The sequence below is a fragment of the Chrysoperla carnea genome, chromosome 4 (genome assembly GCF_905475395.1).
Source record: "Chrysoperla carnea chromosome 4, inChrCarn1.1, whole genome shotgun sequence".
Classification (NCBI taxonomy): Eukaryota; Metazoa; Arthropoda; class Insecta; order Neuroptera; family Chrysopidae; genus Chrysoperla; species Chrysoperla carnea.
This window is the reverse complement of record NC_058340.1, coordinates 19,285,656-19,311,605: the sequence shown is the minus strand read 5'-3', so window position 1 is coordinate 19,311,605 and position 25,950 is coordinate 19,285,656. Positions and strand designations below refer to the sequence as shown.

Sequence of the window (25,950 nt, the reverse complement as noted above, 5' to 3'; positions counted from 1 at the left end):
GTTAATGGGAAGCCCATTGAATGTATAACACGTTTATTTATAAATTGAGACAATAATTTTAACGTAGGTGTAAGCACATAATTAAAGCGTAGGTGTTTCAACCAGCAACCTAATGTAGCTATGTGAAAATTCGTTTTGTTTTCTGTATACATAATTCATGAACATTATTTAAGCCCCACTGGTATTTAAAGCCTCACAGGTATTTTGTTTATATTGAACAGTTAATAATTGTACATATATACAAAAGTTATCAATTATTTCTATTAACATTTTAATTAATTTCGAAAAATATTTATTTTCTATAAATTTGAAACAGCCTCAAGCAATAGTGAAAATAGAAATTTATTGTTCATGTCTACAACCAGTTATGTTGACCCAAATAAACAATTTTTTCTACCTAAAGACCATTAAATACACACTAGCTTTAGGCCTAGTTTTGCTCTTTATAGTTAATTACGACAATGATTTTTTAACCGCAGAAAAATTATTCGATATTTTCATTAAATTATGACAAGAAAGTATCCAGTGGTTCCTAGAGGTTTAATTATTTCAGCTCTAATATGTCTAATTAAGATGCTTTATTAATTCTCCTGTAAAGATTACTGATAGAAGTTATATTTGCATATTTTAAAGTATAAAAATAAACCAATATGATACGATAGTTCTTGAAAATTTTTGATGTAAACGGTAAGTTTTCGACATAGACGACAAATATTCGTTTGAAACGATATTAAATTAATGTTTCCACCCGAAAAATTATAGTGTCCATCTGTCGATAGTCTAAATATTTCACCTTTGAGGACTTGAAATTTTTTTTTCTATTTTTTATTCATTTCTCGCTCTAAAAAAATGTTTATCAATATTTTAGGCTAGCGGCATAGTTGAAGCCTTGAAACGCCACGGTAATGTCAATCTTGATAATTTTATCAAAAAATATCTATGCTAATAAATCGAATAAATGCCTGTGATTCACCTAATAGACCTATTCACTCGATGCATTACTCCAATTATGTTAAAACGATGCAGGATGGGGAAATAGAGTAAATTTACTCATAAAACCTATGGTTGTACAGGTGGTGTTCCCTAGTAAATCGATATTGACAATTGCCCACCCAAGTATCCAAATTTTTTTTTCGGAACACAAATATGATAAAAATATCATTGGCAGGAGTTCCATAGCTTCGATTTGTAACATTTAAAAAAAAAAAGAAAACTATATTTTACTGGTCTTTTTATTTGTTTTTAGCGAATTTCTCAAGAAAATGTAGCTATTGCGTTTGTACTGATGATTGAATTTAGGAAAAATTTCTTCAAGTGTTCATCGATCCTTCCTTATATATGTCAAAAATTACTATCGTGAAAATATATAAATATGTATCTATGTAATATATGTATGCATCTATACGTTTATGTGTCTGTAAACTCTTTAGCGGTCACAATTTAAGTCCGATTTGAATAAAATTTGGTCAAGAGAAGGATTGTGGAATTTGATAGGTCAAATTCATTAATGAGATAAATCAACATCTACTAAAAATTTTGAATTTTTCAAAATAAAAGATACTTTTGTATTTTTTGATAAGCTTTAAGCAAAAATGTGTCTTTTTTTCAATCTCCTGCGCTACAAATTTTGAAGAGTGATATTATGCCTTTGGGCATAAGTAGTAATTGTCAATATCGATTTACGATTAAACTCTTCCAAAAACATACATTCTATGAGCAGAATTGTTAATCAGAATTTGCTTCTTTCGAAACATTAGTGTTTCAAGACGATACATTTCTTGATGTGATGGGTCAGGCCCATACTGGTTGGCGATATCACAATACTTCTGGTGGACAACGTTTCAACCCATAGTATCTGTCTCTAAACTTTACCAACATTGTAATGAACACCATACATTTCGTACCGTGTAGCCTCGGGAACTACGAGACAATTAAAAAGAAAAATTTAATTTGACAATTCGAACTCTTGTAGCGATACATGCTGCACAAATACCTAAAGAAACACATTAACTAAACACAATCAGTCAGTTTTCCAAAATGAAATATTGTAAAAGCTGTTCACCTACTGGTAATAAATACAAAATGTATATTAATTGAAAACGTAAATAAAATATATAATGTGTAACAAGCATATGTCTCCACTACTATAGGTTAATATAAACCTCGAACTGACAAAATAACATATAAACGGTTTGACATTGTTATGATATTAAACCACAGAACAATATAACAAAGTCAACCTGTATGGGGCCACACGTGTAAATGAAAGTCACTCTTGCGTTATTTCATTAAAATTTATTCCATTTTATTTGTAGAAAATACGGTTTTTTTTTTGTTTTTGTTTTGTTTCTAAACATATGTCATTGTTCTATAGTTTTTGTTTAGTAAAAATTATCGCCTAGTAAGAAAATTTAATCAAAAAACTTGTTCGATTGAATATAAGAAACATATTTATAATATTTACAAAGAAATGTTTTACAGTTTTCAATTACGTTGAAATGAATCAGTTACTATAAATAAACCAGGGATTTTGGATAAAGATTGATGAAAAACCCAAGAACATTTTTTAAGCATGGTGAAGGAGCTTTGTGAGAAAAAATAAAGTACGAACTTATTAATTTTTATTGTGTGTGTGTGTGTGTGCGTGTCTGTCTGTCTCTCTGTGGCATCGTACCGCCTAAGCCAATGAGTCGATTTTGATTTTTTTGTTTCGTTTGAAAGGTAATTTAATGGAGAGTGTTTCAGCTATGTTTCAAGTGCGAGTTGAGTGTTCCAAACCAGAAAAATTGGTCGGGGGTTTTATCAATTTTGTAAATTTTGCTTGTTACTTGATGATTATATGTTTACCTTGAAAGCATTTTTCAAAACCTTTTAAACCATCTGCATTAATTCATATTTCGCAATTTTTTCCCCGGTCGCCATGGGCATATACTAATAATTAAAGGATAATGCATCTAAGTTGGATAATGCAAGTAATATGGAAGAGGAATTCCAATCAAAAACTGATTTGTGCAGATACACTTTTGTGTTGAATTTGTACTAAATACAATCCAAAGCTAGAAAGCAATACAAGAAGTCCTTATAAAACGATTTGAAACATCCTTTATCTCAGAATATCATCGTATAATAAATCGTAAATAATTTGCATCGTAAACATTCAACCTTATAAAATATGATGGCTAGATTATTATAGTCAGAATTGTTTTTCGGAATTTGGCTTATTATTAAAACTTTTGCAAGAAATGCCAAATTTTCACCTTCCTGCTAAGCTCTTCCTTTGACCTTCAAAATGCCAAAAGTTCAGGTTTTTCATTTTATTAGAATTGCTCTGAAAACTATGACCGTAAAAGTTCCTACAAATTCGGATTTAAAATTTATCATGGGTACAACACCAATAACTGCACTATTTTCTTTCAAATAATGCTCTCGAAATGATGCTTAAATATGAAGCGTTTCTCTATCTGCCAAGACAATATTTAATACAAAGAACATTTGCTCAAAAAATTACCCAAGTATCGTCTGCTATTCAGTGTTCCCTTTTTATGAAGGACACTGTATGAGGAACTTTGAATCCTTGTCCTTGTCTTTGAATGTCTGATACACGTTTTCAATTATATTATTGACTACAAGTCAATAGTCAAGACAGTTATAAGATAACGGCTTATTCGATATGAGAAAAATTAGCTCAAAGCTTGAAATTCCTCATGTAAACAAAAAAATTCAACACGAAAAGGCAATATATTTTACCTCTTCAAATTTGAGATAGTAAAATCAATTTCCTGAAATTAAGTGCTTAAATATCATAAAACCATTGAAGTGTCATGAGATATATAATAAACAAAATAAAATAATCAACACTTACCTCGAATGCACCTTTGATAATCGGTCCAGCTTGTCCAATATACAATGTAGACGCTGAATCAAAAACCAATTCCTGTGGTACACGTTGAACTTCAACCTTATCGTATTCTTCGCAATTGAAAAATAATGTAACATCGTCATTAGTGACACGTAAAGAAAATCGTGTCCATTTCTTATGAAAAACCGGTACAACAAAACTAGCGATCGCTTGCGAAGTAAAATAACTAGGATCCGTATAATATAATGATATGTTCGTAGAGCCAAATCCTACAGGTGATAATTGTACACCAAGTTGTACAATTGTATCTAATGGATTGACCACAGCAAATAAGAAGCCTCCCTCACGACTCAGTGAACGAACTGTGACAACAATTGAAAATTCTGGATATAATTTTTCAGGTATAAATAAACGATATGGTGATTTGATATCTGATCCAGGACGTAAACCAAATGCAGGAAATCCATCTAATCCATTTTCAAAATATTGAGTTTTTGGATCATTGAAGGGTATCTTTATAGCCTGCAGAAGATCATGTTCGGCTCCGTAAGGATCTGTAACAAAAAATCCAATAGATTAATTTTTCACTATTTTATAAGGAAAAACGAGTTATTATGTTAAATGTATTAATTATTTACCCCAATGTATTATAGCTGTGAAAGTCAGTATATTTGTTTGTTTATTTGTTATGCTTTCACGAAAAAAACTACCGAATGGATTTGAATGAAGCTGTACGACAATAAAGCTCATACATCAGAATAAATCATGAGCTATAATTTATATAGAATTCAATCTGACATTTTACAAAAGTAAATGTTGAAAATTGTGCATATATTTTAGCTGTGTAAAACAATCCCTTCGAGTGTTATAGAATAGGGATAAGTAAGATCAAAAGAGCTGGAGGCTATAAAACGGTGGGTTTTACTTTTAAGCCCAGTGAAGCGGCTTAAAAGCTTTTTGCTACACTAGCTTGGCTGACACCGACTCCAAAAATAACAATAATTTTAACGACATAATTAGTTTTGGAAAAGTTTTTCTTTTGATGTCGGTTTTCTTTTTATTAAAAGTTTTTTTATTTTTTTTTATATTTTTAGTGAATATGAAGTACACTAACTAATTTGTCACTAAAAAAAGGAACAATCGAAATCGGCTGGCGTAATATTGAGTTATTCGTCGTTTTGTCATGCATACCTAATGAAAATTTAAGGCTTTTATTGTTTTCTCATGGATGCCGTTGTCAGAACTGGACCAGCTTTCAAATAGATAGAGAATAATCAAAATCGGTTCACCAAGTCGAAAGTTAAAAAATATTGAAGTTACGAAAATTGACACCTGACTGAAAATTCGCAGGAATGTTCCAAACACCATCATAATTGAAATCTAAAAGTCCTCATCAATCCTCAAAGATAACAAAAATGGGTTTCTCGTAATTTTTAGCAAAACGGTAAGTTTTGTCATAAAATTAACTTTTACAAAAATTGTAGATCAGATAATTAAATATAAAAATGTCTAAATACTTTTTTCTTAAGAGACAATCAAATCGAAATAATTACTGATATAAATTTGTTAGAAAATAAATTTAAAATTTCAATGTAAGCCATAGAATTATATGTCCATCCAAAAAAATCATATGGCGATTACAAAAGATATTTTTAATATTTAATTTTCTGATATACAATGTTCGCTTGAGCTAATTTTATGATAATACCCTTTCGCTAAAAATCACGAAAACAAATGCCTCTAAATTTCTTAAGTAAATTTAATTTTTCACAAATAATAAAAATGCAAGAAGTTGTATAAATACCATATTACCATTTAATTTTTCAACGTGTTTATTAACGTTTCGTCTCGTTTTACAGGTACCTATATTGTTAAGTATAGATAAACTTTCAATATTAGCCATAATACATATTAATTTAATACCTAAGGGTAACACTGAGTGGCAGACGTATTTATAATGATTATTGATTATCTACTTATGGCCACACAGTATAATTTACATTGTAGTTTAGTTGCATAACAAACATGTATGTGTTATACATGATATTATATAATGTTTTAGTCACATATCAAGATGTTCATCATCACATCGGGTTAATGAGGTCAATATTATAAACTGTAAGTACTAGTATTTCCTTGATAAAGCTAGTTATTCGCAGAACCTTTATTATGAACTTAATATGATGATAATACCCAGAAAATAATACACAACAAGTGAAAACAAACAATTGACTGACTTAACTGTTGAAATACCATATATAGACAGTTTTGATTACGAAATATTTTGTTTTTTTACGTCTCGTAAGTAAAAAGTAATAAGAGTGTCTTTCTTCTCAATTCTTCAGTGTGCTTAATTTGCCAACCTAATTTGCACCCGCACGGATTAACAATAATGATTACGAAAAAATGATTCAAACAAAAGTTGTTTAATTTTATCAAGGCCCAATTGACCTATGTCAATGATGCTCATTTACGATCTCAATTTCATTTTTTACGTCTTAAGCAGGCCTTAAAAATTTCAACTTGATATCCTTTTTTTCGTTTTTGAGTTATCGTGTCGAAGGACAGACAGACAGCTGGACTGAAAAAAAAAAACTGAAAAAAGGGATGAAAGTCTCCCTATTTAATCTTCTTATAATAAATGTCAGATAAAGCTACATCGAAAAATATAGTTTATTAGACTGTCTACCATTTCTTTTTATGACTACATATTCTAAATATAAAAAATTAATAATCGTTTTTAATTCTGAATTTCCAAAATTTCAATTTCAAGAAATACACGTTTCCACGATACTCGATTAAGCTTCATATGAACCCAATTTTTGTATTTTTTGAAGAACTGTTTTTACAAAAAGTTTTCCAGATTTTTTCGTTGGAAGAAAGGAAGTTTTCTTTTCCAATTTCTATAAAAATTTTTTACATAGTTTATGATATTTTGCTACAGATTCTTATACAAAACGCGATTTCTTGAATCAATTTCACACGATATCTTCAGAATCATTCATATAATAATCTAGTGAACATGATTTTTATCCTGTTAAGGTTAATTTCTACGAGACAGCACCTAAATGACAACAAAGAAAACGACAAACGAGGCGAGAAACCTAAAACGTCGTTATTATAATAATTATGTTTTGCTTTAAGATAAAATACAAAAATTGATCTAAATATTGATTGAGGGCCCTAGAATCCCTACCTATTTCTAGGAATGTTGGACATTTTTTCAATTTTTATAGAGTTGTTAATTTTTGTAGATCTTTGTAGAAGACCGCGATATATATTTAAATTATTTATTTGATGTATATAAAATGTTACATAATATTTACGTATTTGATGGAGATGCTTGCTTGTCGATGTAAATGATCGAACTAAATTATTAAATTTAGATTCTTATTCCAGTAATCTTGGTTTTAATGTAAGCTGTTTTTTAGTAACTTGATTCCATAACAATCTCTAAATTGAGATCGATTCAGTTCTCGATTGGTAATAATTAACGAAAATTGTCACTATATCTCGTTAAGAATCTTTGATAATTTTACATATAATCATAGCTGATATATAAATAATGGGAGTAGAATGTGTAGAGACCAAAAACAAAAATACATGCATCATGTTTTACAAAACGTTATGTAAAAGGAGAAATATTTTAAAATGGAATTGTGTTTTATTCCCTTAAATTTAAAGACTAGCATCGTATGTAGAAGTAATGACTTTAATTCTATACCATCTTTAAAATCTTTACTTTATTGTAATGAAGTTACACAATTGTGTTTTTGTGTCTAATGAATATGTTTACAATAAACTTTATCATCAAACATAGAATTAAACAACGCACATACAAATACAGAAGTTTCCTGAAAAAAAAATGTCCTTAAATATCAGAATCAGATTGTTTTTCATTATTTTATATGATATTATACTGTTTTGGGAAAAATAATTATCTTGAAACCTTTTTTTGTTATGTTTTTTTTGATTTTTGTAATTATTTGTTTACAAGTCTAGACTTTTTCTAACAAAATGCAATACCAAATAGCTTTTCAACTAGTAACTGTACACATTTACTAAAGACCAGTACGTAGATTCCCACTTTAGAAGGTGGGAAGCTCCCGGCAAGATGTCATTATTAAATTTTTGACGAAAAAGGTATGATTTAAGAAGCTATGAACTAAAATTTTAAAGGTATGTAGATTTATCCATGAAAGTTAGATTTTATGATCTCTCTGGTTTCATTTTAACAAAATGTTGATTTTCTTAAGTGGATAACACCAGTGGATTTTTTGTGTGTTAAGATGTATATTGTTATTAAAGGAATCACTGTAGCAAAACTGTTGATAAATATGATACTATAGAATTCAAATGCAAATTTTTTCGTATTAAAATTATATGCACTGTTAAGGTTATACAGCACCACAAAAAATTTGCCTTGTGGCTGAAATAATTTGTACCTTATTTTCAACTTTGATGTTGCATTTTGTTATAACTTGACGATAGATTGTTATAACTTGATGAAAGATTGTTATAACTGGACGAAAATAACAATAAAATTTTTCGATACCTTCCTTTGTTTTCCAAATATCGAAAGCTAAAAAATTAAACAAAATTTTCAATTCTCGAGATTTTGAAAATCACTCGAGATACTGAAAAATTTTACTATTACTTTCCGTCTAATATTGTCAAGTTATAACATAATTCACCAACCAAATCGGAAAAATATATATATATTTTTTTTTATTTGTACATACATTCTTAATTAGTCGGATACAACGAGTTTTTTTTTTGCCTTCAAAAATTTCTTAAAAAAAATCAATCATTTTATCCAAAATTGCCCCAGCGCTCGTGCATGCTTAAAAACAATGTGATACAAACTGAAAGTTCATATTATATTATTTTCGACAACGGTTTTCTGTTTTACGGGGTGAAATTGTAAATGAAACAAAGGACAACATGCGCTTTAATACTCTGTAAATGTGTCTGTCTATCATACAGCTAACACAATATATTTTCACATTTGAAAGTATCCATATACGTCACGTTATAATATCAACAACAATAAACAAAAGCTCTAGTGGATAAAAAAGTGTTGAAAAGAATAGAAAATAATTATCGGTAGATGCTATATGAGAGGTATAATGCCAACTTGTATAATTTACGCGTGTACACTCTTGAAAAACAAAACGAGTTACTTCTGCTACTACCGGTTTTAAAAAATACGGTTTTTTTCGATCATTAATTTGCTTTCCGCCTTATATTGCGAAATAGTCTCTAACGACTTTCTGCTAAACTGAAATACCTCGGCCATATTAGAATAGAAATTTCCAAAAACCTACCCTCTTAAAAGTCGTTCTTCTAAAATTTTTTCATCCTTCTATAAGTCACTTCAAACACATTTCTTGCCCTTTCACTGACAAATGCTTTGTAACAAAATTAATAGTGACCACTTTTCAGATTTCCGTTGTCAATAAAACCATAGCTTTAATATTTCTTTATATCTTTGTAACTATTTATCGAGTTATATATTGGAATAGGCCTTAAAAAACGCTGGAAAAGTGTGTAAAGGCTTTCTCTGAGTGAATATTGAATACGATATCGGCTACGTACAATATCTTACGATAAGCTTATATCTTCTTCGTTAAATTACTAAAGTTTTGTCTTCTCTCTTACTTTTTAATCCTTCAGTTTTGATAATAAAAATCTAATTAATATTTTCAGCGAAAATTATTTGAAAATTACCATTTTTTTTAAGGGATATCGTTGAGTGAGTTTTTCACAATATTTAAGCCTGCTTCTAGAAATAGTGTACTTATAAGCTAGCTTTTTCATATCAGTTTTGTGATAAACTAAGCAAATAACCTAGGTTAATGGTTCGAAAAAGTAACCATTCACTTTTAAATTCAAAGACCATCTAACACAATCGTAAAGATTGACCTTAGAGTAAAAGGATTTGATAAAATTGTAATAGACACTCTTTACAGTATCGAAAAAAGTCTTTTTCAAAGCCCGTTGTCACGTTTCAATTGGTTTGGGTAAATTTTTGTTGTTGTTTAAATCGTCTCTTTGTCCTGTATGATTTAACTAGAGGAAACCTGCGGGAGCTTATACAGCATATTGTTGGTTTAAAGAACCAGAGCAAAGGTTTGATCTCAGGGTGTACTTTACTTATACCTAGCCAAGATTCGTTAGCAAAGTTAGCATTTATAAACTTACGAAATTATCGATCTGGTAAGCTATGTAGACCTGTCGCCTACATATATATTGGAGTTTAGTTGAGTGACCTAATTGAGTCAAGAAAAATAAGCAAGTTATTGATTTCCACTCGGTATTTGTCGGATTCAGCTCTCATCTTCAGTCGAAAAGCATTTGATTTAATCTTGAAGAGATTAGCAGATTACTTTGTATTATCAAATTAAAGTATTGGTTTAGACAGACGAATCCTTCGACAAAAATGTAGAATAGATATATTATAAAATACTTTCTCTCGGGGTCAAATCCATACTATGGTGTTTCTAATCAATAATTTGATTTGTAAATCCAAATAACCATTAGTACCAAAACAGTAAACCTAACCAGATTGAATGAATCAATATTAATGTTAATTTATGTATATTGATTCAAGTTTTTCTAAATTTTTCTGTACATATTACATCTGTTTATGTGAATTGTATTTGGAACTTTGTATAGTTTGTATACATTACTACAATTTCATACGTCTACTTTGTGAATATTATTACCAAGCATATCAAAATAAATGACGTTAAGGGTTTTCACAAAGTCAAAAATTGTTTCATACAAAGAAACTGGTGGTCTTTTCAGCAACATTTTTGGTATTTGAAGTTTAGCTCTATTTATAACAGATTATGAAAGATATTACAAAATTGTTATGATTGTGAAAGAGAAATCTTTTGTTTTCAATATTTCTTCAGAATGTTCTCACTGTTATTTCACCGAACGTTTGCGACCCTCCTAACAATCAGAACACTTTTCTGATCAACTATATGCAACTGCTCTCCCCCCCCCCTCAGGAAGTAGTCATCCCCGAACATTCCCTGTAAAATATCCCCTTACAAACCTTCTCTATACAAAATATAACTTCCCATAAAATCCTCCCCCCTCATACTATCTGTATACAAATTTTCATCCAAATGGCTAGAGCCAATCATGAGATAAATATTTATATCCCTATATATATATATATTATAAATATGAAGGTGGGGTTTGTTTTTTTGTTTGTAACGCTTTCACGCAAAAACTTCTGAATAGATTTGAATGAAACTGTACAATTATATAGCCAATACATCAGACTAACACATGAGCTATAATTTATAAAGATTTATATAAAAAATTTTTAAAAATTTAGTATATGACGTTTTACTAAGCTATCTATGAGGATCATTTTGAACCAAAAATTAAAGATTTCTGTAGAAATGGTAAGCGAGATACTATTCATGGCCACCTGTTCTGATACACTCAATGAATCAAGCCTGTACAACCTTTAAGAAAAATTGTAATCTGTACATAAATTTTACCTGTGTAAAAAAATCCGTAACCCTTGTTCGAGTGTTATTGAAGAGGGTTAAGTGAGAGCAAGAGAGGTGGAGGATGTAACGCGGTGGTCGTTACTTTTAATCCTAGCGAAGCGGGCCTGTATCAAGCTAGTATACTATAAATACAATAATTGCCCGTTTAAACACATAAGATACAAGATACGTAAACGCACTTTAACCGGCCAATTAACTAAACCATTATTAATTTTTTAATTAAGTATTGCTTTTGGGAATGAGCAATAAAATATAACTCATATTTTCTCCTGAGCGCCAAAATATATTTAAAAGTTGATACCGGTTCAAGAAACAAGCATATTCTGAATATTATTTCTCACATATCTACAAAGATAGGTGGAGTCGTGGACTTCACCGGATTTACCAAAATGCCAGTATTTACCAATAAAACTACTTAATTTGATTTAGTGCGAATAACATGTAAGCAAAACGTCATCGGTGCAGTGACATCGGGTACATGTCAGAATCACCACTGTATTTCATAATATAATATCCACACGTATACATACACCCACTAACATTCACAATACACTCGAATCATTTATTCATTGACACAATATGTATAGTGAACAGAATGAAAAAAAAAAACTGTGAAATGTACCCTACTCTTCTCGTATATAGATGTGAAAATATTGTATAGCCAGGAATAATAATATACCTGATGAATGAATGGAAGACCTAACAGTGACATATTTCAAAATTTAATATTTTGATTACAAAAACACACACTCATTTCCTTTTCTTTTGGTGATTTTAACGAAGTGAAATTTCTATAAAATAATGGATTACATTTATTTAGGGGAAATTTATATTTTTAAATATTACAAATTTTTAGTTATAACGAATTATGTTTTTGTATAATTCTGAAAACTGATAGGAGAGGAGTGTTTTTTGTTTGGTAAAAAATGTTTTTGGAACTCTTTCATATCGCACGTTATCGTTCTGATTTGTTTGCTGGTTGGGAGGTAAAACCTATAAAAGTGCAACATAAAAACCGACACTATGAGCCATTTTTACCTTGGTCACCTAGGAAACTAAAACTTGTTTAAGTGATTCAGCTTGCCATGAACTTTGACAATATGCCAAAATATTTTTTTAATTTGTCAATTTGTATTTTTATATTTTTTTTCCTTTATTTTGATATATTTCGTTTATTTTTTATTCACGTATTTTGCGACGAAAAGCCGCCAGTGTTTTTCAAAAAAATAATAATCCATGAATCATTCACGTAGGCCAAGTATCTGGAAAGGCAAAGATGTAAGGTAATATAATAATTTTAAAAACAAATTGTATATCTTCGAATAATCCAATATTACATTTAGTTAACAAAAGTAGTTTTTTTATTCAAATTAAGAAGCCTGTAAATATACTCTAAAATTATAATTAAATAATGAAATACACTGAATTTCCATTAATTTTTTGCAATAATTCATATATTATTATACATATACATCCCCCTTTGGGAAGTTAGTATATGCTAACTTGTTATCGATATTGAAATAAAAAGTTTGATGCGAAAATAGAATTGAGTAGACATCAGTCATATGTCATAATAATAATGTCGTCCAAACTAGTTATTATCATGTAGAATTAGTCTGCAATCATATACAGGATTAATTAGTGTATTGTGTATTATTATCCAATAAAATAATTTTTCTATTAGTTTAGTAACGTCAAGAAAAAGTTTTGTCAAACTGGCGGAATCGATTAAATGCAATAATGGCATATTTATGGATGTATGAGTGCAAGGGCAGTTTTGGATTGCTTGCTTGAAGGTTTTCTTTTTTATATGAAGTTGGAAGTCTAAATCAATTCAGGAAACAACTTGGCAGTCGTACTACCTTAAGTCGCATTTCTTTACTGTGTAGCATCAAAATTGGCTATTAAGGAAACCCGTAAAACTAGGTCCAATCTGATATCAGAACAAAATGTCATCCACCAAACTCTTCAACTTTTGCTTAAGTTATTTTTTGATGGGTAAGCTACAAAACGAGATATTTAGGTGTATCTATTAAAATAGTACACCCTATATATACTATATCCACCGAAGAAGTGAGAAGATACTCCTATTACTTGGTGTGTAAGAGTGGCTATCTTCCTTTACTTAAATGACGTAAAAAACAAATCAATGCATAATCAACACTGTCTTTACATGGTATTACATCAATTAACTCAGTTCATTGTTTATTTTCACTTGCTAATACTATTAATGACATATATTTTTAATAATTTTTATTTTATGTTATATCATTTTAAGGATCAAATGCATAACTAAAATTCCAATACTTTTATTTTTATCATTCCCTCTCCAATTTTTGTAATTTAATAGCGTTGATTTAAAAATTATAATTTTCTATTTGTTTAGCAAAATTTTAACCTAACACATAAAATTTACATGATACTGTGAATCGAAACGAATAAAAAACTGTAATCGTACACCTTTCTTTGAATGTCAATGAAAGATGTTAAATATCACTTTGCAATTAAACTGAACATGGCGTATAGTAGTAAATATTGTAAAGTAATATATAGCAAAATATGTCAGCACTTTTATACTTTGTATATATGAAATATATATCAAAGTATACTTAGTTTAGTCCCAGGTTTGTAACGCTTCAAAATATTGTTTCTACGAACAAAATATGGATGTACATAAAATCATATAATTGGTTCATTAACGGATGCCTGTACGTCTGTCCATCCAGATCATGATAACTCAAAGCCGAAAAAAGATATCAAGCTGAAAATTTTAAAGATATGATCATGATAACTCAAAACCAAAAAAAGATATCAAGCTGAAAACCTTAAAGCGTGCTCCGAACGAAAAAATAAATTCGTAAATATAAATTCGTAAATGAGAAACATAGGTCCAATGTAACCCGTTAGAACAAAAATTTTTATAAGGAACAAAAATGCAAACACTTTCTAAACAGAGTATTTCGACAATTAACTCTTTAATTATTATTAATAAATGAGATTGATTTAATAGATGAGATTGTTTTTTTCTCTTTTTTATTTAAGCAAATACTAAGAAAACGCAGTCTTTGTTTTTCATAAAATGCTTTATAAAACAAGTGAAAATACAATTGACTGAGCTAATTGTTGAAATGCCATCTTAAGACAATGTTGATTGACCGGAACCGTTTTTTTTACGTCATGTAAGAAGATATAATACATACTGTATAATTTGCACCTTATTTGCGCCCGCAAGTGTACACAGTGATGTTTACGAAAAAGTATTTCAAACAAAAGTTGTTAATTTTTTTTTTTTTTTTTATTATTTTTTTATAAGGAACATTCAAATTTTGTTCTAGGTATCTCTAACGATTTACAAATCGACCTCACTTTTTACGCCCTGAGCAGGTAATAAAATTTCAGTTTAATGTCTTTTTTCATTTTTGAGTTATCTTGTCGACAGGTAGATGGACAGCTAACCGGAAATGGATTAACTAAATACTTTATGAACACCTATCCCAAAATTTTATTCTTAGCATCAATATCTACGTTTAGTCCCTTACTTGGGACTAAACTTAGTATACCTTGGTATATTTCATATATACATGGTACAAAGACAGAACAATGCCTATTTATTTATAAGAAAATCAATATATCGAAAAATTACTTCCTAATCAAAATGTTGGTGTGCATATAATTCTATAATTCTAGCATATAATTTTTCACAATCAAACAAAAATTATTTTAAATTTATATTAAAATAAAAAAAAAATACAAATGAAATTAATAAAATGGTAAAAATGTTGAAAATTATCAGTCAAAAATATAAATAAAATACATAGAATAAATGAACACATGTGGAATTTATTTATACGTGTGTTCAAAAAGACATTTTCAACAATTTACTGCATTCAAAATAGCATGACTATAAATTTCCTGAATACGGAACAATATTTTACTAAAATATTGTAAAGTTTCGTTTTACAACTATTTGTATAAAATAATTAATTCAATACAACATAGCTCGCTTTGAATTTGTCAAAAGTAAAATTATAGCTTGTCTACGAGTTTGCAATTTTAAGTCATTAACCTAAGCTTTTATTATTTATGTCAATACAATTTCACAATAAGGCTACTGTTAAGTTGGTAAGCTACTGTGAATGTTCGACGGTTTTGGCACTTGCTTTGAAGGTAGAGCCCCAGTATACCAACTGTTTTATCTCGCTTAGATGCATTACTAAACGGATGTATTCAGACATACTACAGACATGTATATGCCTAGATGGTACAAAAACAGTTGGTATATGGATATTGTATAATATGCGTTTTGCCACCTTTATTCTAATTTTTAATTATTTTGTTGTGACAGTAGAAATCAAACTCAGTACCCTAGGCATGCGCATATGGGCTTTTTATGCTGTAACCGCCTGAGTATATTTTCTATAAATTTGTTTTTTTACCGGTTCTATGTATGTTTCTTTTTTCGTTTTTCTTTCTATGTTCATCGATTTCTCCGCCAGTTGTAAACCGATTTTTATGTTTGAAAGGGTATAACATTGCAACGGTGAAATAAGGAGAAAACTTTTGGGAAAACTTCTTTTGCTATTTACCAAAGTAATAAGATATATAAAATTCAGTTTTTCTACCATGATGAAAGTAAGGTTCAAATTGGGGCTTGGAATCATCGAAATGGTCAGATACTTCTGGAAACGATTTTTGAAGGATCGACTATTTTCAAATACACCCAATCTGGTACAAAATAAAAGGGGATAATGTGTACATTAAAAAACTGGGAGATACATGAAAATCAGTTCAGCCTTTTAAAGGTTGGGAACTCTTTTATCGGGACTTATCATAAAATTTACTAGATGCTTCTCATATATTTCCTTGCAATCATAATCCCACTGGAAAGTATGGCGGGGTATGGGGTAAGTAACCTATACAAAATTCAGCTTTTATACTTAAGCGAAAGTAAGTTCCAATTTTATGCACATTTGTACCTGTTGCCTGCCACAGCCACCATCATTCAGGTTTGTATAGTGGGGAATCGTTCCTACATGTATTCGAAGCATACCTACAGCTACTCAGAGAAATTTTAAGCTTTTATAAAATAACTTAATTCTGATCATCGTAGGCTTTTGTTCCAGCATGTATATTACAATGTTTTCTTTACAAAAGTATTGAATGAATTTTTTGCATTGAAATTAATTCATTCAATTAACAGGGTCCAGTTTCCGGTTAGTAATAAATAATTTGCATAGAAAAAATATTTCAATCTTTCGTATTTCTAATATAATAATTTACAAAAAGTTTTAAAAAGTAGAACCAAAATAAAATTCAATATAATATGATTTTTAATGAAGCAGTTATTCTTGTAGTTCATAGACTGTTACTCTACATGAAATTCTTCATAAATAGAGAAAAAGTCTCAGAGATATATTTAACCTTAAATTGAATGAATATGGAAAATATTCTGGAAAATAGATGTTTAAAATCTGATAACGTTACGAAAAAGCTAATTTCTAGACTGTTAAATTTTGAATATTTGTTTTCTTGTTCAAATAGATGAAACGAAGCATGTCTGGCGAAGCATGTTTGAGAGTGATTGCGATACTGTGTTTACTAATGCACATTCTCAAAATAAGAGGCATCCCAGACAGTTTTTTTTGCCGTTGCTAACGCTGCTCCAGGTATTATTCAAATAATTATTTAAAAACTTTTTAAAATCATTTTTGTGTTACGGTTATTTTAATATGATTTAGTTTTATAATCAAAGACGTAACTATAATTTTCCAGGCAAAAATCCAAGAGGCCAATGAGAGGACGTTTTTTAAAATAAATGAAAATGAAACAAAAATTAAGTAGGCCTATTGATTCATTAAACATGAGAATTGAAGAAACAAAAACATGTATCTTATTGAACAATGTCAAAAAAATTTCATTTGTAATTAGAGAAAAACAAATGAAAACACACAATTGACTGATTTAATTATTGAAATACCCTGTATAAAAAGTGTTTAATAGAAGTGCTTGCGCATTCTTTTTTATAAATTACATGAAAGGTGGCCATTCTGCCGCCACTTATTTGGTTTTTGAAAATTTCAGCTTGATATCTCTTTTAGTTTTTGAGTTATCGTTTGCGTAAGTATGTACAGCCGCAAATGGACTATTTAGGTAATTTTATGAACAACTATACCAAAATTTTATTTGTATCATCAATATTTCTAAGTGTTACGAACTTAATACTAGAACTAATATACATTTCATATACATTTCATGTTTACAGAGTTAATTAATTTAAAAAAAATGTTTTTCACAATAAAATTATTTTTACATTTCAAAAAAACAAACACATTATTTCTAAATAATATGTAGATTTTCCATTTTCCCATAGCAATAATATATTTTCACAATGTGTTCTGTCAAAAAAATAAACGAGCCCTCTTTTAAAAATCACTAGCTCGTCACATAAGTTCATTTATTGTTGTGTTAAAAATGAAAGGAAAAGATGTGTTGTTGTCTAGTGGCATAACTAATGTAATTTATAAATTTGTATAATTTTAATTTGAAAACAAGAGAAAACAAACAATTGATTGAGTTAATTGTCGAAATACCATGTATGGACAGAGTTGAATACTCTGTCTGATACTATAACTGATATAACCATAACATACATACTATACAATTTTGTGCTCTCATGGGTAAACAGTGATGTTTACGAAAAAATGTTGTATAATATTTTATAAGGAACATTTTTTACATTAAAATTTTTGTTCTATCTCTAACGGTTTACAAGATAGGTCCTACGCAGCAAAAACCCAAATGACTGATTGATGAAACTCAGTTTATAAGGTAATTTTGACCCAAGAAATTCAACAATCGAGTTTATTTGGCGATTGGCCGAGTAATTTTCGAAAAAAACGATATTTCGGATCGATTTCCGGTATTATCTCGAGAATTATTCGCCCAATCGTTAAATGAAACCGATTTTTGTATTTTTTGGGTCAAAATTACCTTATATACAGAGTTTTATCGAAATTGGAGACGATAAATTGGTATCGATTTTTTGCAATTTTTTCAAGGGGTACCCCTTCGAAAAATTCGAAAAAATCGTAAAAAATTATTTGTTTCGAAATTTGATGAAACTCAGTTTATAAGGTAATTTTGACCCAAAAAATTCAAAAATCCAGTTTATTTGGCAATTGGCCGAGTAATTTTCGAAAAAAAACGATATTTCGGATCGATTTCCGGTATTATCTCGAGAATTATTCGCCCAATCGTTAAATGAAACCGATTTTTGTATTTTTTGGGTCAAAATTACCTTATATACAGAGTTTTATCGAAATTGGAGACGATAAATTTGTATCGATTTTTTGCAATTTTTTCAAGGGGTACCTCTTCGAAAAATTCGAATAAATCGTAAAAAATTATTTGTTTCGGAATTTGATGAAACTCAGTTTATAAGGTAATTTTGACCCAAGAAATTCAAAAATCGAGTTTATTTGGCGATTGGCCGAGTAAATTTCGAAAAAAACGATGTATTATACCAAAATTTTTTTCGTAGCATCAGTATTTTTAAGCGTTACAAACTTGTGACTAAACTTAATATACTATGTATATTTTTATATACATGGTCTAAAAAGGAAGCTATGCTATGTTACTTTTTTTATTCCTTATAATTTAATTCATACGTTTTTTACACCGGCTACTAATTCTATTTAGTTTAATCAAAAAAAAAAAAAAAAAAAAAAAAACGATGATAATTACAAGCGTACGAGAAAAAATTATCACCCTCCGATGACAGCTTTAAATGAAAATCTTACAAATAGACGAAAAAAAATAATGTATAGAAACGAATGTTGTTTCTCTTCATTTTCAGCTTCAAAATATTTGGGTATAATAAAATGCAATATTTCAGCATAATATAAATCGTTACGAACCCACGAAGAATGAGTTTGTTTAGTGTGTTTAATACACAACCCGGAATAGACAACTTCTAAGTAAATAAACAAAATAACCTACTATATAACACGCTTTCATTAGCTTCATACGTATGTTAGTATGTTTGTATGTAACGGAAACTTTGAATATGATTTTGACCCCTTCAAAACTTCGGATCAACTCGAAATTTTTCATACTAATTAAGGACCGATGACAATACAATAATTTAATAAGGTTATTGATTATCCTGATGGATTGATCAGGATTTTAGGAATTCACGCTTTCCTTATCTGAAAATATACCCATTTATTTTCGCTCCCACCATATTTTTGATAAATAAATAATAGTCTAAAAAATTAAAAATTTCTTTAAATTAAAAAATTTGAGCTGAATCGATGCAGAACTTTTTGAGTTTTTGAAGCGTACAACAAACCAACATAACATTTTTATATATTTAGATAATAATCGGTCTGATTATCCAGTGGTTTATTTTAAATTAAACGATTTTTTATTAAACAAAAAATATAATATAACATACATATTATTATCACAGACTTTTTGCGTCGTAAAATATTTACAAAATTAAAAAATTTCCACTGAAATATGGAAACATTAAGCATTATGTTTTTAAAATATTAACATATTCATAAAATTCGTTGTAATGAAACAATATTTATAATAAACTAGCTGTAGAATAAAACTGAGTTATATAAACATTTATAAAAGCATTTTACAATATATATTATATGTACATTTTAGGAGCTAGGCTATTCCCTTGATGTAAACAAAAATAAATTTTCTGATGCTGAAAAGCAGATAGTAAAAGAATATGAATTTTTAACCTCTATGTGCATGAAGAAATTGTTTCCACCTGATAATAAGGATAAGTGTCCGATGTACAAATATTAGTACGTAAGGTAAGTAGTATTTTGAAGCTCAATCAAAGTGGAATATAACGTTCAAATTCAGCATTTTTTCAAATTTGAGCATTCAATTCTTTTCATTTGTTAGAGCATTTGACTTGTTAGAGCTACATTTTTATATACATCAAAAATCGGTTATCGCGAAATCGATAATAACGACGAAAATAATATATCTCGATTGAATCGCTGCACTACATACCCACATACATAAGTGTATCGGCTATTGCGACATCGGTTTTAACGTCATATCGGCATTGATGATGATAGTGTCTAACTAATGACTAGTGTGGTTGCACCAAACGTTGACTAACATGTTATTACACAAGCTTCGATCGTATGCCGTGTGGATTATTTATTCAGTGGTCCAATTTTCAAAAGGCAGGTTGCTTAGGTAGCTGGCTCTTTTTCTACCCATACCAAATTTACTCTCAACCTTCCCCGTGAGTGCTACTGCTTCAATGTCCCCCTTCCCACCTTACGAATAATGTGTCCCAAAAATTCCTGTTGCCGTTTCTGAAAGCTTCGAACTAAATATTTTAGACCAATTTTTCTACATACTTTATCGTTGGATACAAAGTCTGGCCGTTTTATATTAAGAATTTTTCTCCAGCACCATACCTCACAAGCCTCTGATGATTTTAAAAAGTTTTTATTTATATTCCAACTTTCACAGCCGTGACCTAACACTGACCACACACATGATTTTTATTTTTTGTAGAGATTCGTAGGTACTTGTTCATTAATATTCTTTTTAGCTTGTTGAAGGTAATTTAATGTTGAAGGTTGATTTACCATCGCTTGTAACGAGTTTCCCAGGGTAAGTAGAGTTTTTTTCAGATTTGAGTGACTCATCATCAATTTTTTGATTAATGTTTGGAGGATGTTTGCTTTTCACTGATATATGTGTATTGATGTTCAAAACAAAGTTTATCGGCATTAACCAACCCTTTCTATGCATGGTATTTCAACAATTAACTCAGTCGATTGTTTGTTTTCACTTGTTAATTACTTGAAAGTAATTAATAAAAGTACAATTTCAGTAAGAGAAATTCAAAGTTCTAAAACGGAAATTCAAATTTCAAAACGGACATGACGTCATCGTATGTGTCAGAAATAAAATTTTAATTTAAGAAGTTACGTTGTGACATATTTATTAGTTAAATGGGAGTGAACACTTTGTACGTTATCCGCACATATATGGAAGTTTTGTGACTTTACACTATATTTTTTTTATAAACGTTGTTTTCTTATTGTTGTTGTATTTTCGTATATGTAAATATGGAAATAAAAATTATTTTATTTTTGTTTGATAGATAATATTTTATTTTTGATACTATTCATATCTTAATATTTTATTTTTTTAATGAAATATGTTGGTAATTCTTAAACAAAACTTTTATTGTGTCTATGCTAACAAAAGAAACAAATTTGTTATTATTATTATTATTATTATTATTTTTTTGATTACATTGTTGAGTAATGTTTTATTTTTTTTATTTATCTCCTTTCTTGATACTTTCGTTGTAAAAATTCTATTGTTTTATTAAAAAATAAATATCCGTTAAACCAATGTTAGGGGTGATTTTTAACACACGTGATTTGCTTTATGTTGTAAAATAAATGTAACAAATAATCTCAAAAAGTGCAGTTTTTAACCCCCGTACCAAAAAAATGATGTTAAAAGTTTGACCGGGATTCTTGTTACAACTCTTAAAGAAGACACGAATATTTAATTGTCTGCCACAATAACAAGACTTATTATTTTTATCAAAAATAAAATAAATTGATAAATCCAATATTATTGCATAAAAGTTAAAATTTTTTGTTTGTTTGTGATATACCTTTTTTGTTTATAACTGAGGTGAGTCGGATACTTTATATACAGATATCTGTTTTTGTAATACTAAATTTGTTTTTTACTATATTTTTTCTAAAACTTATTGTGTCTTTTAGTACATTTAAATTAAATTAAAATTTTTATCCCGTTCATAAAATCACCTAATTAGTCAATTTCCCGTTGTCCGTCCGTCCGTCCGTCTGTCAACTCGATAACTCAAAAGCGAAAAAAGATATCAAGCTGAAATTTTTACAGCGTACTCAGGACGGAAAAAGTGAGGTCGAGGATCTATCTTGTAAACCGTTAGATATAGTAAAAGTTTAAATGTAAAAAATATTCCTTATAAAAAAATAACCAACTTTTGTGTGAAACATTTTTTCGTAAACATCACTGTTAATCCGTGAGGGCGCAAATTAGGCGTAAATTGTGTAGTATGTATTATATGGGAATATCAGTTATGTATGTGTGACATGTATGTATGTGTAATGTGATAGAGTAATCAACACTATCTATGCATGGTATTCCAACAATTAACTCAGTCAATTGTTTGTTTTCACTTGCTTTTAAATATTATTACATTAAAACAACAACAGCAACAAACAAGAGCATTTTTCCACCTAGGCTGTAATTTAAACAGAATTTATATTTACAATGTTAACTTTTGAATATATGTACACATATGTAAATAATTAACGACTTGAATTTATAGTGTTTTTAGATTTGTGAAATTGTATGAACATAGTCAAGAGAACATGTAGGTATAAAGCTAGCGTACGTTTGCGTCAATGATTTGCAACTCTTTTTAAAAACCGTGCTTTTGAACGTCTGAGTTCCACAAGTTTTTAATTACGCCCCTTGTCTAAAATTCATTAATATCTTATGTTTTTCTAATTTAACGAAATAAAAAACAAATGCAGAAATCATTTTGCCCATTACCTGACAAAAAGAATCTCAAGTAAACCACAAAATTTCCAACCTCTAAACATAAAAATTGGATCTATTTGGTGTCATGTTGATGCTCCTTTTTGACTTTCTTTTCGAACTTTTGACTGATTCTAAAAGATTTCAGATAGGTAAGGTTATATTGGCTGTTCACGAAGGACAAAGGCTATAGAGCCCATTGTGATACCATAAATGTGTTTTACCACCATTTCGATAATAATTTCATTTATCAGCTCCTCAATTTCAGAGGCTGAGTGTACCTCCTTCGTGCTTATACCATGCACTGCAGCAGCCCATCACAACTACTAATTAAATTTTTTTGTTGCGACGGCGGGAATCGAACCCGTTACCCTACGCATACCACGGACGGAAAGGGCTACGCCTTAACCAACTGACCTAATAGGGCGACGATTTCAGATAACTCTATACCTAAAATTTCTATGTTAAGTTTATATATATACCTACGTATGTAGTTGGATATAAACTATTGATTAGTTACGATCATCTGAACAACGATTCTTTATCGTGAATTTGTTTCATTTGGTAATAAAGCTTCTGGCTTGTTACAAGATCATTTAACAAAATATTTATTTAAGAGAATGTATTTTAAAAATAAACTGCATTCCACCACCATGGGAATTCACCTTGTTCTTTTATCATTTAATGAAACGTATTTTAGTATACCTTCTAAAGTTACAATTTATATTTAGTTTATTTGGGCAAGTGTGATCATCCTTTTGACTAATTTAGCTACTTGAAGCAGAAATTTGGTTGCGCGAATTTGGTATTTGAAAAAAAAGTTCTAGAAATATGATGGATTGAAAAATAAATGTATTTAAAAGAAAAAAAAATTTATGCTATTTTTCCACTCTGTATCGATTGAATCGAATTTGGTATTTGGTCGCCGAAATTCCAAAAATCGAAACATTGAAAAATACGTTATAGCTCTTGTGATTAATTATACCAATAAAATTAACTAATACCTTGCAAATAACAAAGATCCTAAAGTAGTTGAAGAAAGAGTATCATGAACTAGTGTGGAGCTTGTTAGTAACTGCAGGTTTAACATTAGTTCTTGATGGTTATCTCAAATCGGTACAGGTTAAAAATTCTGGAAAATTATAATCCTTCAAAATTTCATGCTCCGTTACTTTGTTAAAATAATATATTAGTTTTGATTGACCTATTTATTCATACGAGTGCTAAAAACTATCCCATAATGGATAAAAATTTGCATTTATGTTTTATATGTATTCAATAAGTCTTATGTCATTTAATAATATTTTTATTTCCGTCCATTATATTCCCTACAGTAAAGTTCTCCCTTAAAACAATGTACCTAAGATCGGCGTCATTTTCAAGAAAGGTATTGCTATTTGTGAAGCAGCAACTTTATAATGAACAAAAAGACCAAAAGAGAGGTTAACGAGAATTAACTAAAAAAACATGCTTTTTTCCTGATGTCGATTTCAATGTCTCTTTCGTTAAAATTTGAAAATGTGTGAGAATAGACGACAAGATATGAAATTAAAATTCAAATCGAGTGATAATACAGAACATGAAAAATGGAAAAAATTAAATTATTTTATCTAACTGTTTCTTGCAAAACAGTTTTTGATATGTAGTTTCAATGGAAGCCGCAAGCCATGACGTCACCAGGTACTATTTGCCTCTCTTTCTATTTTCACATTTTAATCCTTCATATTGTCGTAGATTCTGATGTAATTCAAAAATTGATTTCACACGACGTTTTGTCTCAATAAAAATGTCGATTAAGGTTATAAAAAACTTTAGGACAAAGGCCTATCTTGTATATTGTTATTACTATAGCAATGTTTATTCTGCCCAATCCTTATCTTCCTTAGTCCTTCAACAAATTTCATGATTCACCCCTCATTTTCAAGTTAATTATGTCGAGGTTTGAAGAAAAGTATGTTTATTAGGTAAACATGTTAGTTTTTACAGATGCTTTCCTTATACTTTAGACATTAAATATTTTTTTAATGCATGTTCTTCTAATATTTATTTAAGGATTTTGGACTTTTTCCACCACTTTTCTAGGATATTTGTTGTTTGTTGCTTTCAGCCACGAGTACAGGGTAGTAGCCACGGGTTACGGTAATTACGGGAGCGATTCTGCACCGGTCGAGCAAGTTATAAAATTCCTCATTGTTATACATCCATTTGTCAATGAGCTATAAAATTCTAAAGAACGAAGGAAAGTTTTCTTATGTTATTTCCATAAGAAACTTTGGATGGAATGCGGACTGTCTTGGAGTTAATTTTAAGAGCTTAAATTTTCAGGAAATTACATTTTGCTTATTAGGAAGTGTTTGAGCTCCTAGGGGCAAAGAAAACATCCTTTATAAGGAGCAATTCAAAAATATTGATAGCGTGGGGGAATAATGGTAATATAAGTGATATTATTACTTTTGTTATGTTTTAAAAAACTGTCTTAAGCAAGTAAAAAAAAAGACATTTGACTGAGTTAATTTGAGTTACTGATTTCTCTGTCACAGTACACATACATACACGTAACACATATATAACTGATATTCCCATATAATACATACCATACGTTTTGGGCATAATTTGCGCTATCACGGGTAAATAGTGATGTTTACGAAAAAAATTTTCAAAAAAAAGTTGTTTATTTTTTATAAGAAACATTTGTTACGTTTAATTTTTTGTTCTATCTCTAGCGGTTTACAAGATGGGTCCTACGGAACCAATACCCAATTGAGCTTATTTACGGCCTCACTTTTTACGTCCTTAGCACGCTATAAAAAGTTCAGCTTGATATCTCTTTTCGTTTTTAAGTTATCGGTATAACAGACGGACAGACGACAGACAGACGACAAAATTTTGTTCATAGCATCAATATTTTTAAGCGTTACAAACTTGGGACTAAAGTTAGTATACCTTATAGTATATTTC

The 25,950-nt window shown here is 29.4% G+C and overlaps 1 protein-coding gene across 1 annotated transcript in view; it reads right to left on the bottom strand.

The window, feature by feature from the left end:
• Nucleotides 1-3,335: 3,335 nt before the first annotated feature.
• The window catches only part of LOC123297927 (collagen alpha-1(XV) chain-like), a 145,203-nt gene continuing 122,588 nt past the window's right edge, over nucleotides 3,336-25,950 (bottom strand). Inside the window, exons 3-4 of the mRNA XM_044879763.1 lie at nucleotides 3,863-4,413; nucleotides 3,336-3,353 (exon numbers count right to left, since the gene is read on the bottom strand). Of these exons, the coding sequence (XP_044735698.1) occupies nucleotides 3,336-3,353; nucleotides 3,863-4,413 (569 nt within the window). The remainder of the gene's footprint in view (nucleotides 3,354-3,862; nucleotides 4,414-25,950) is intronic.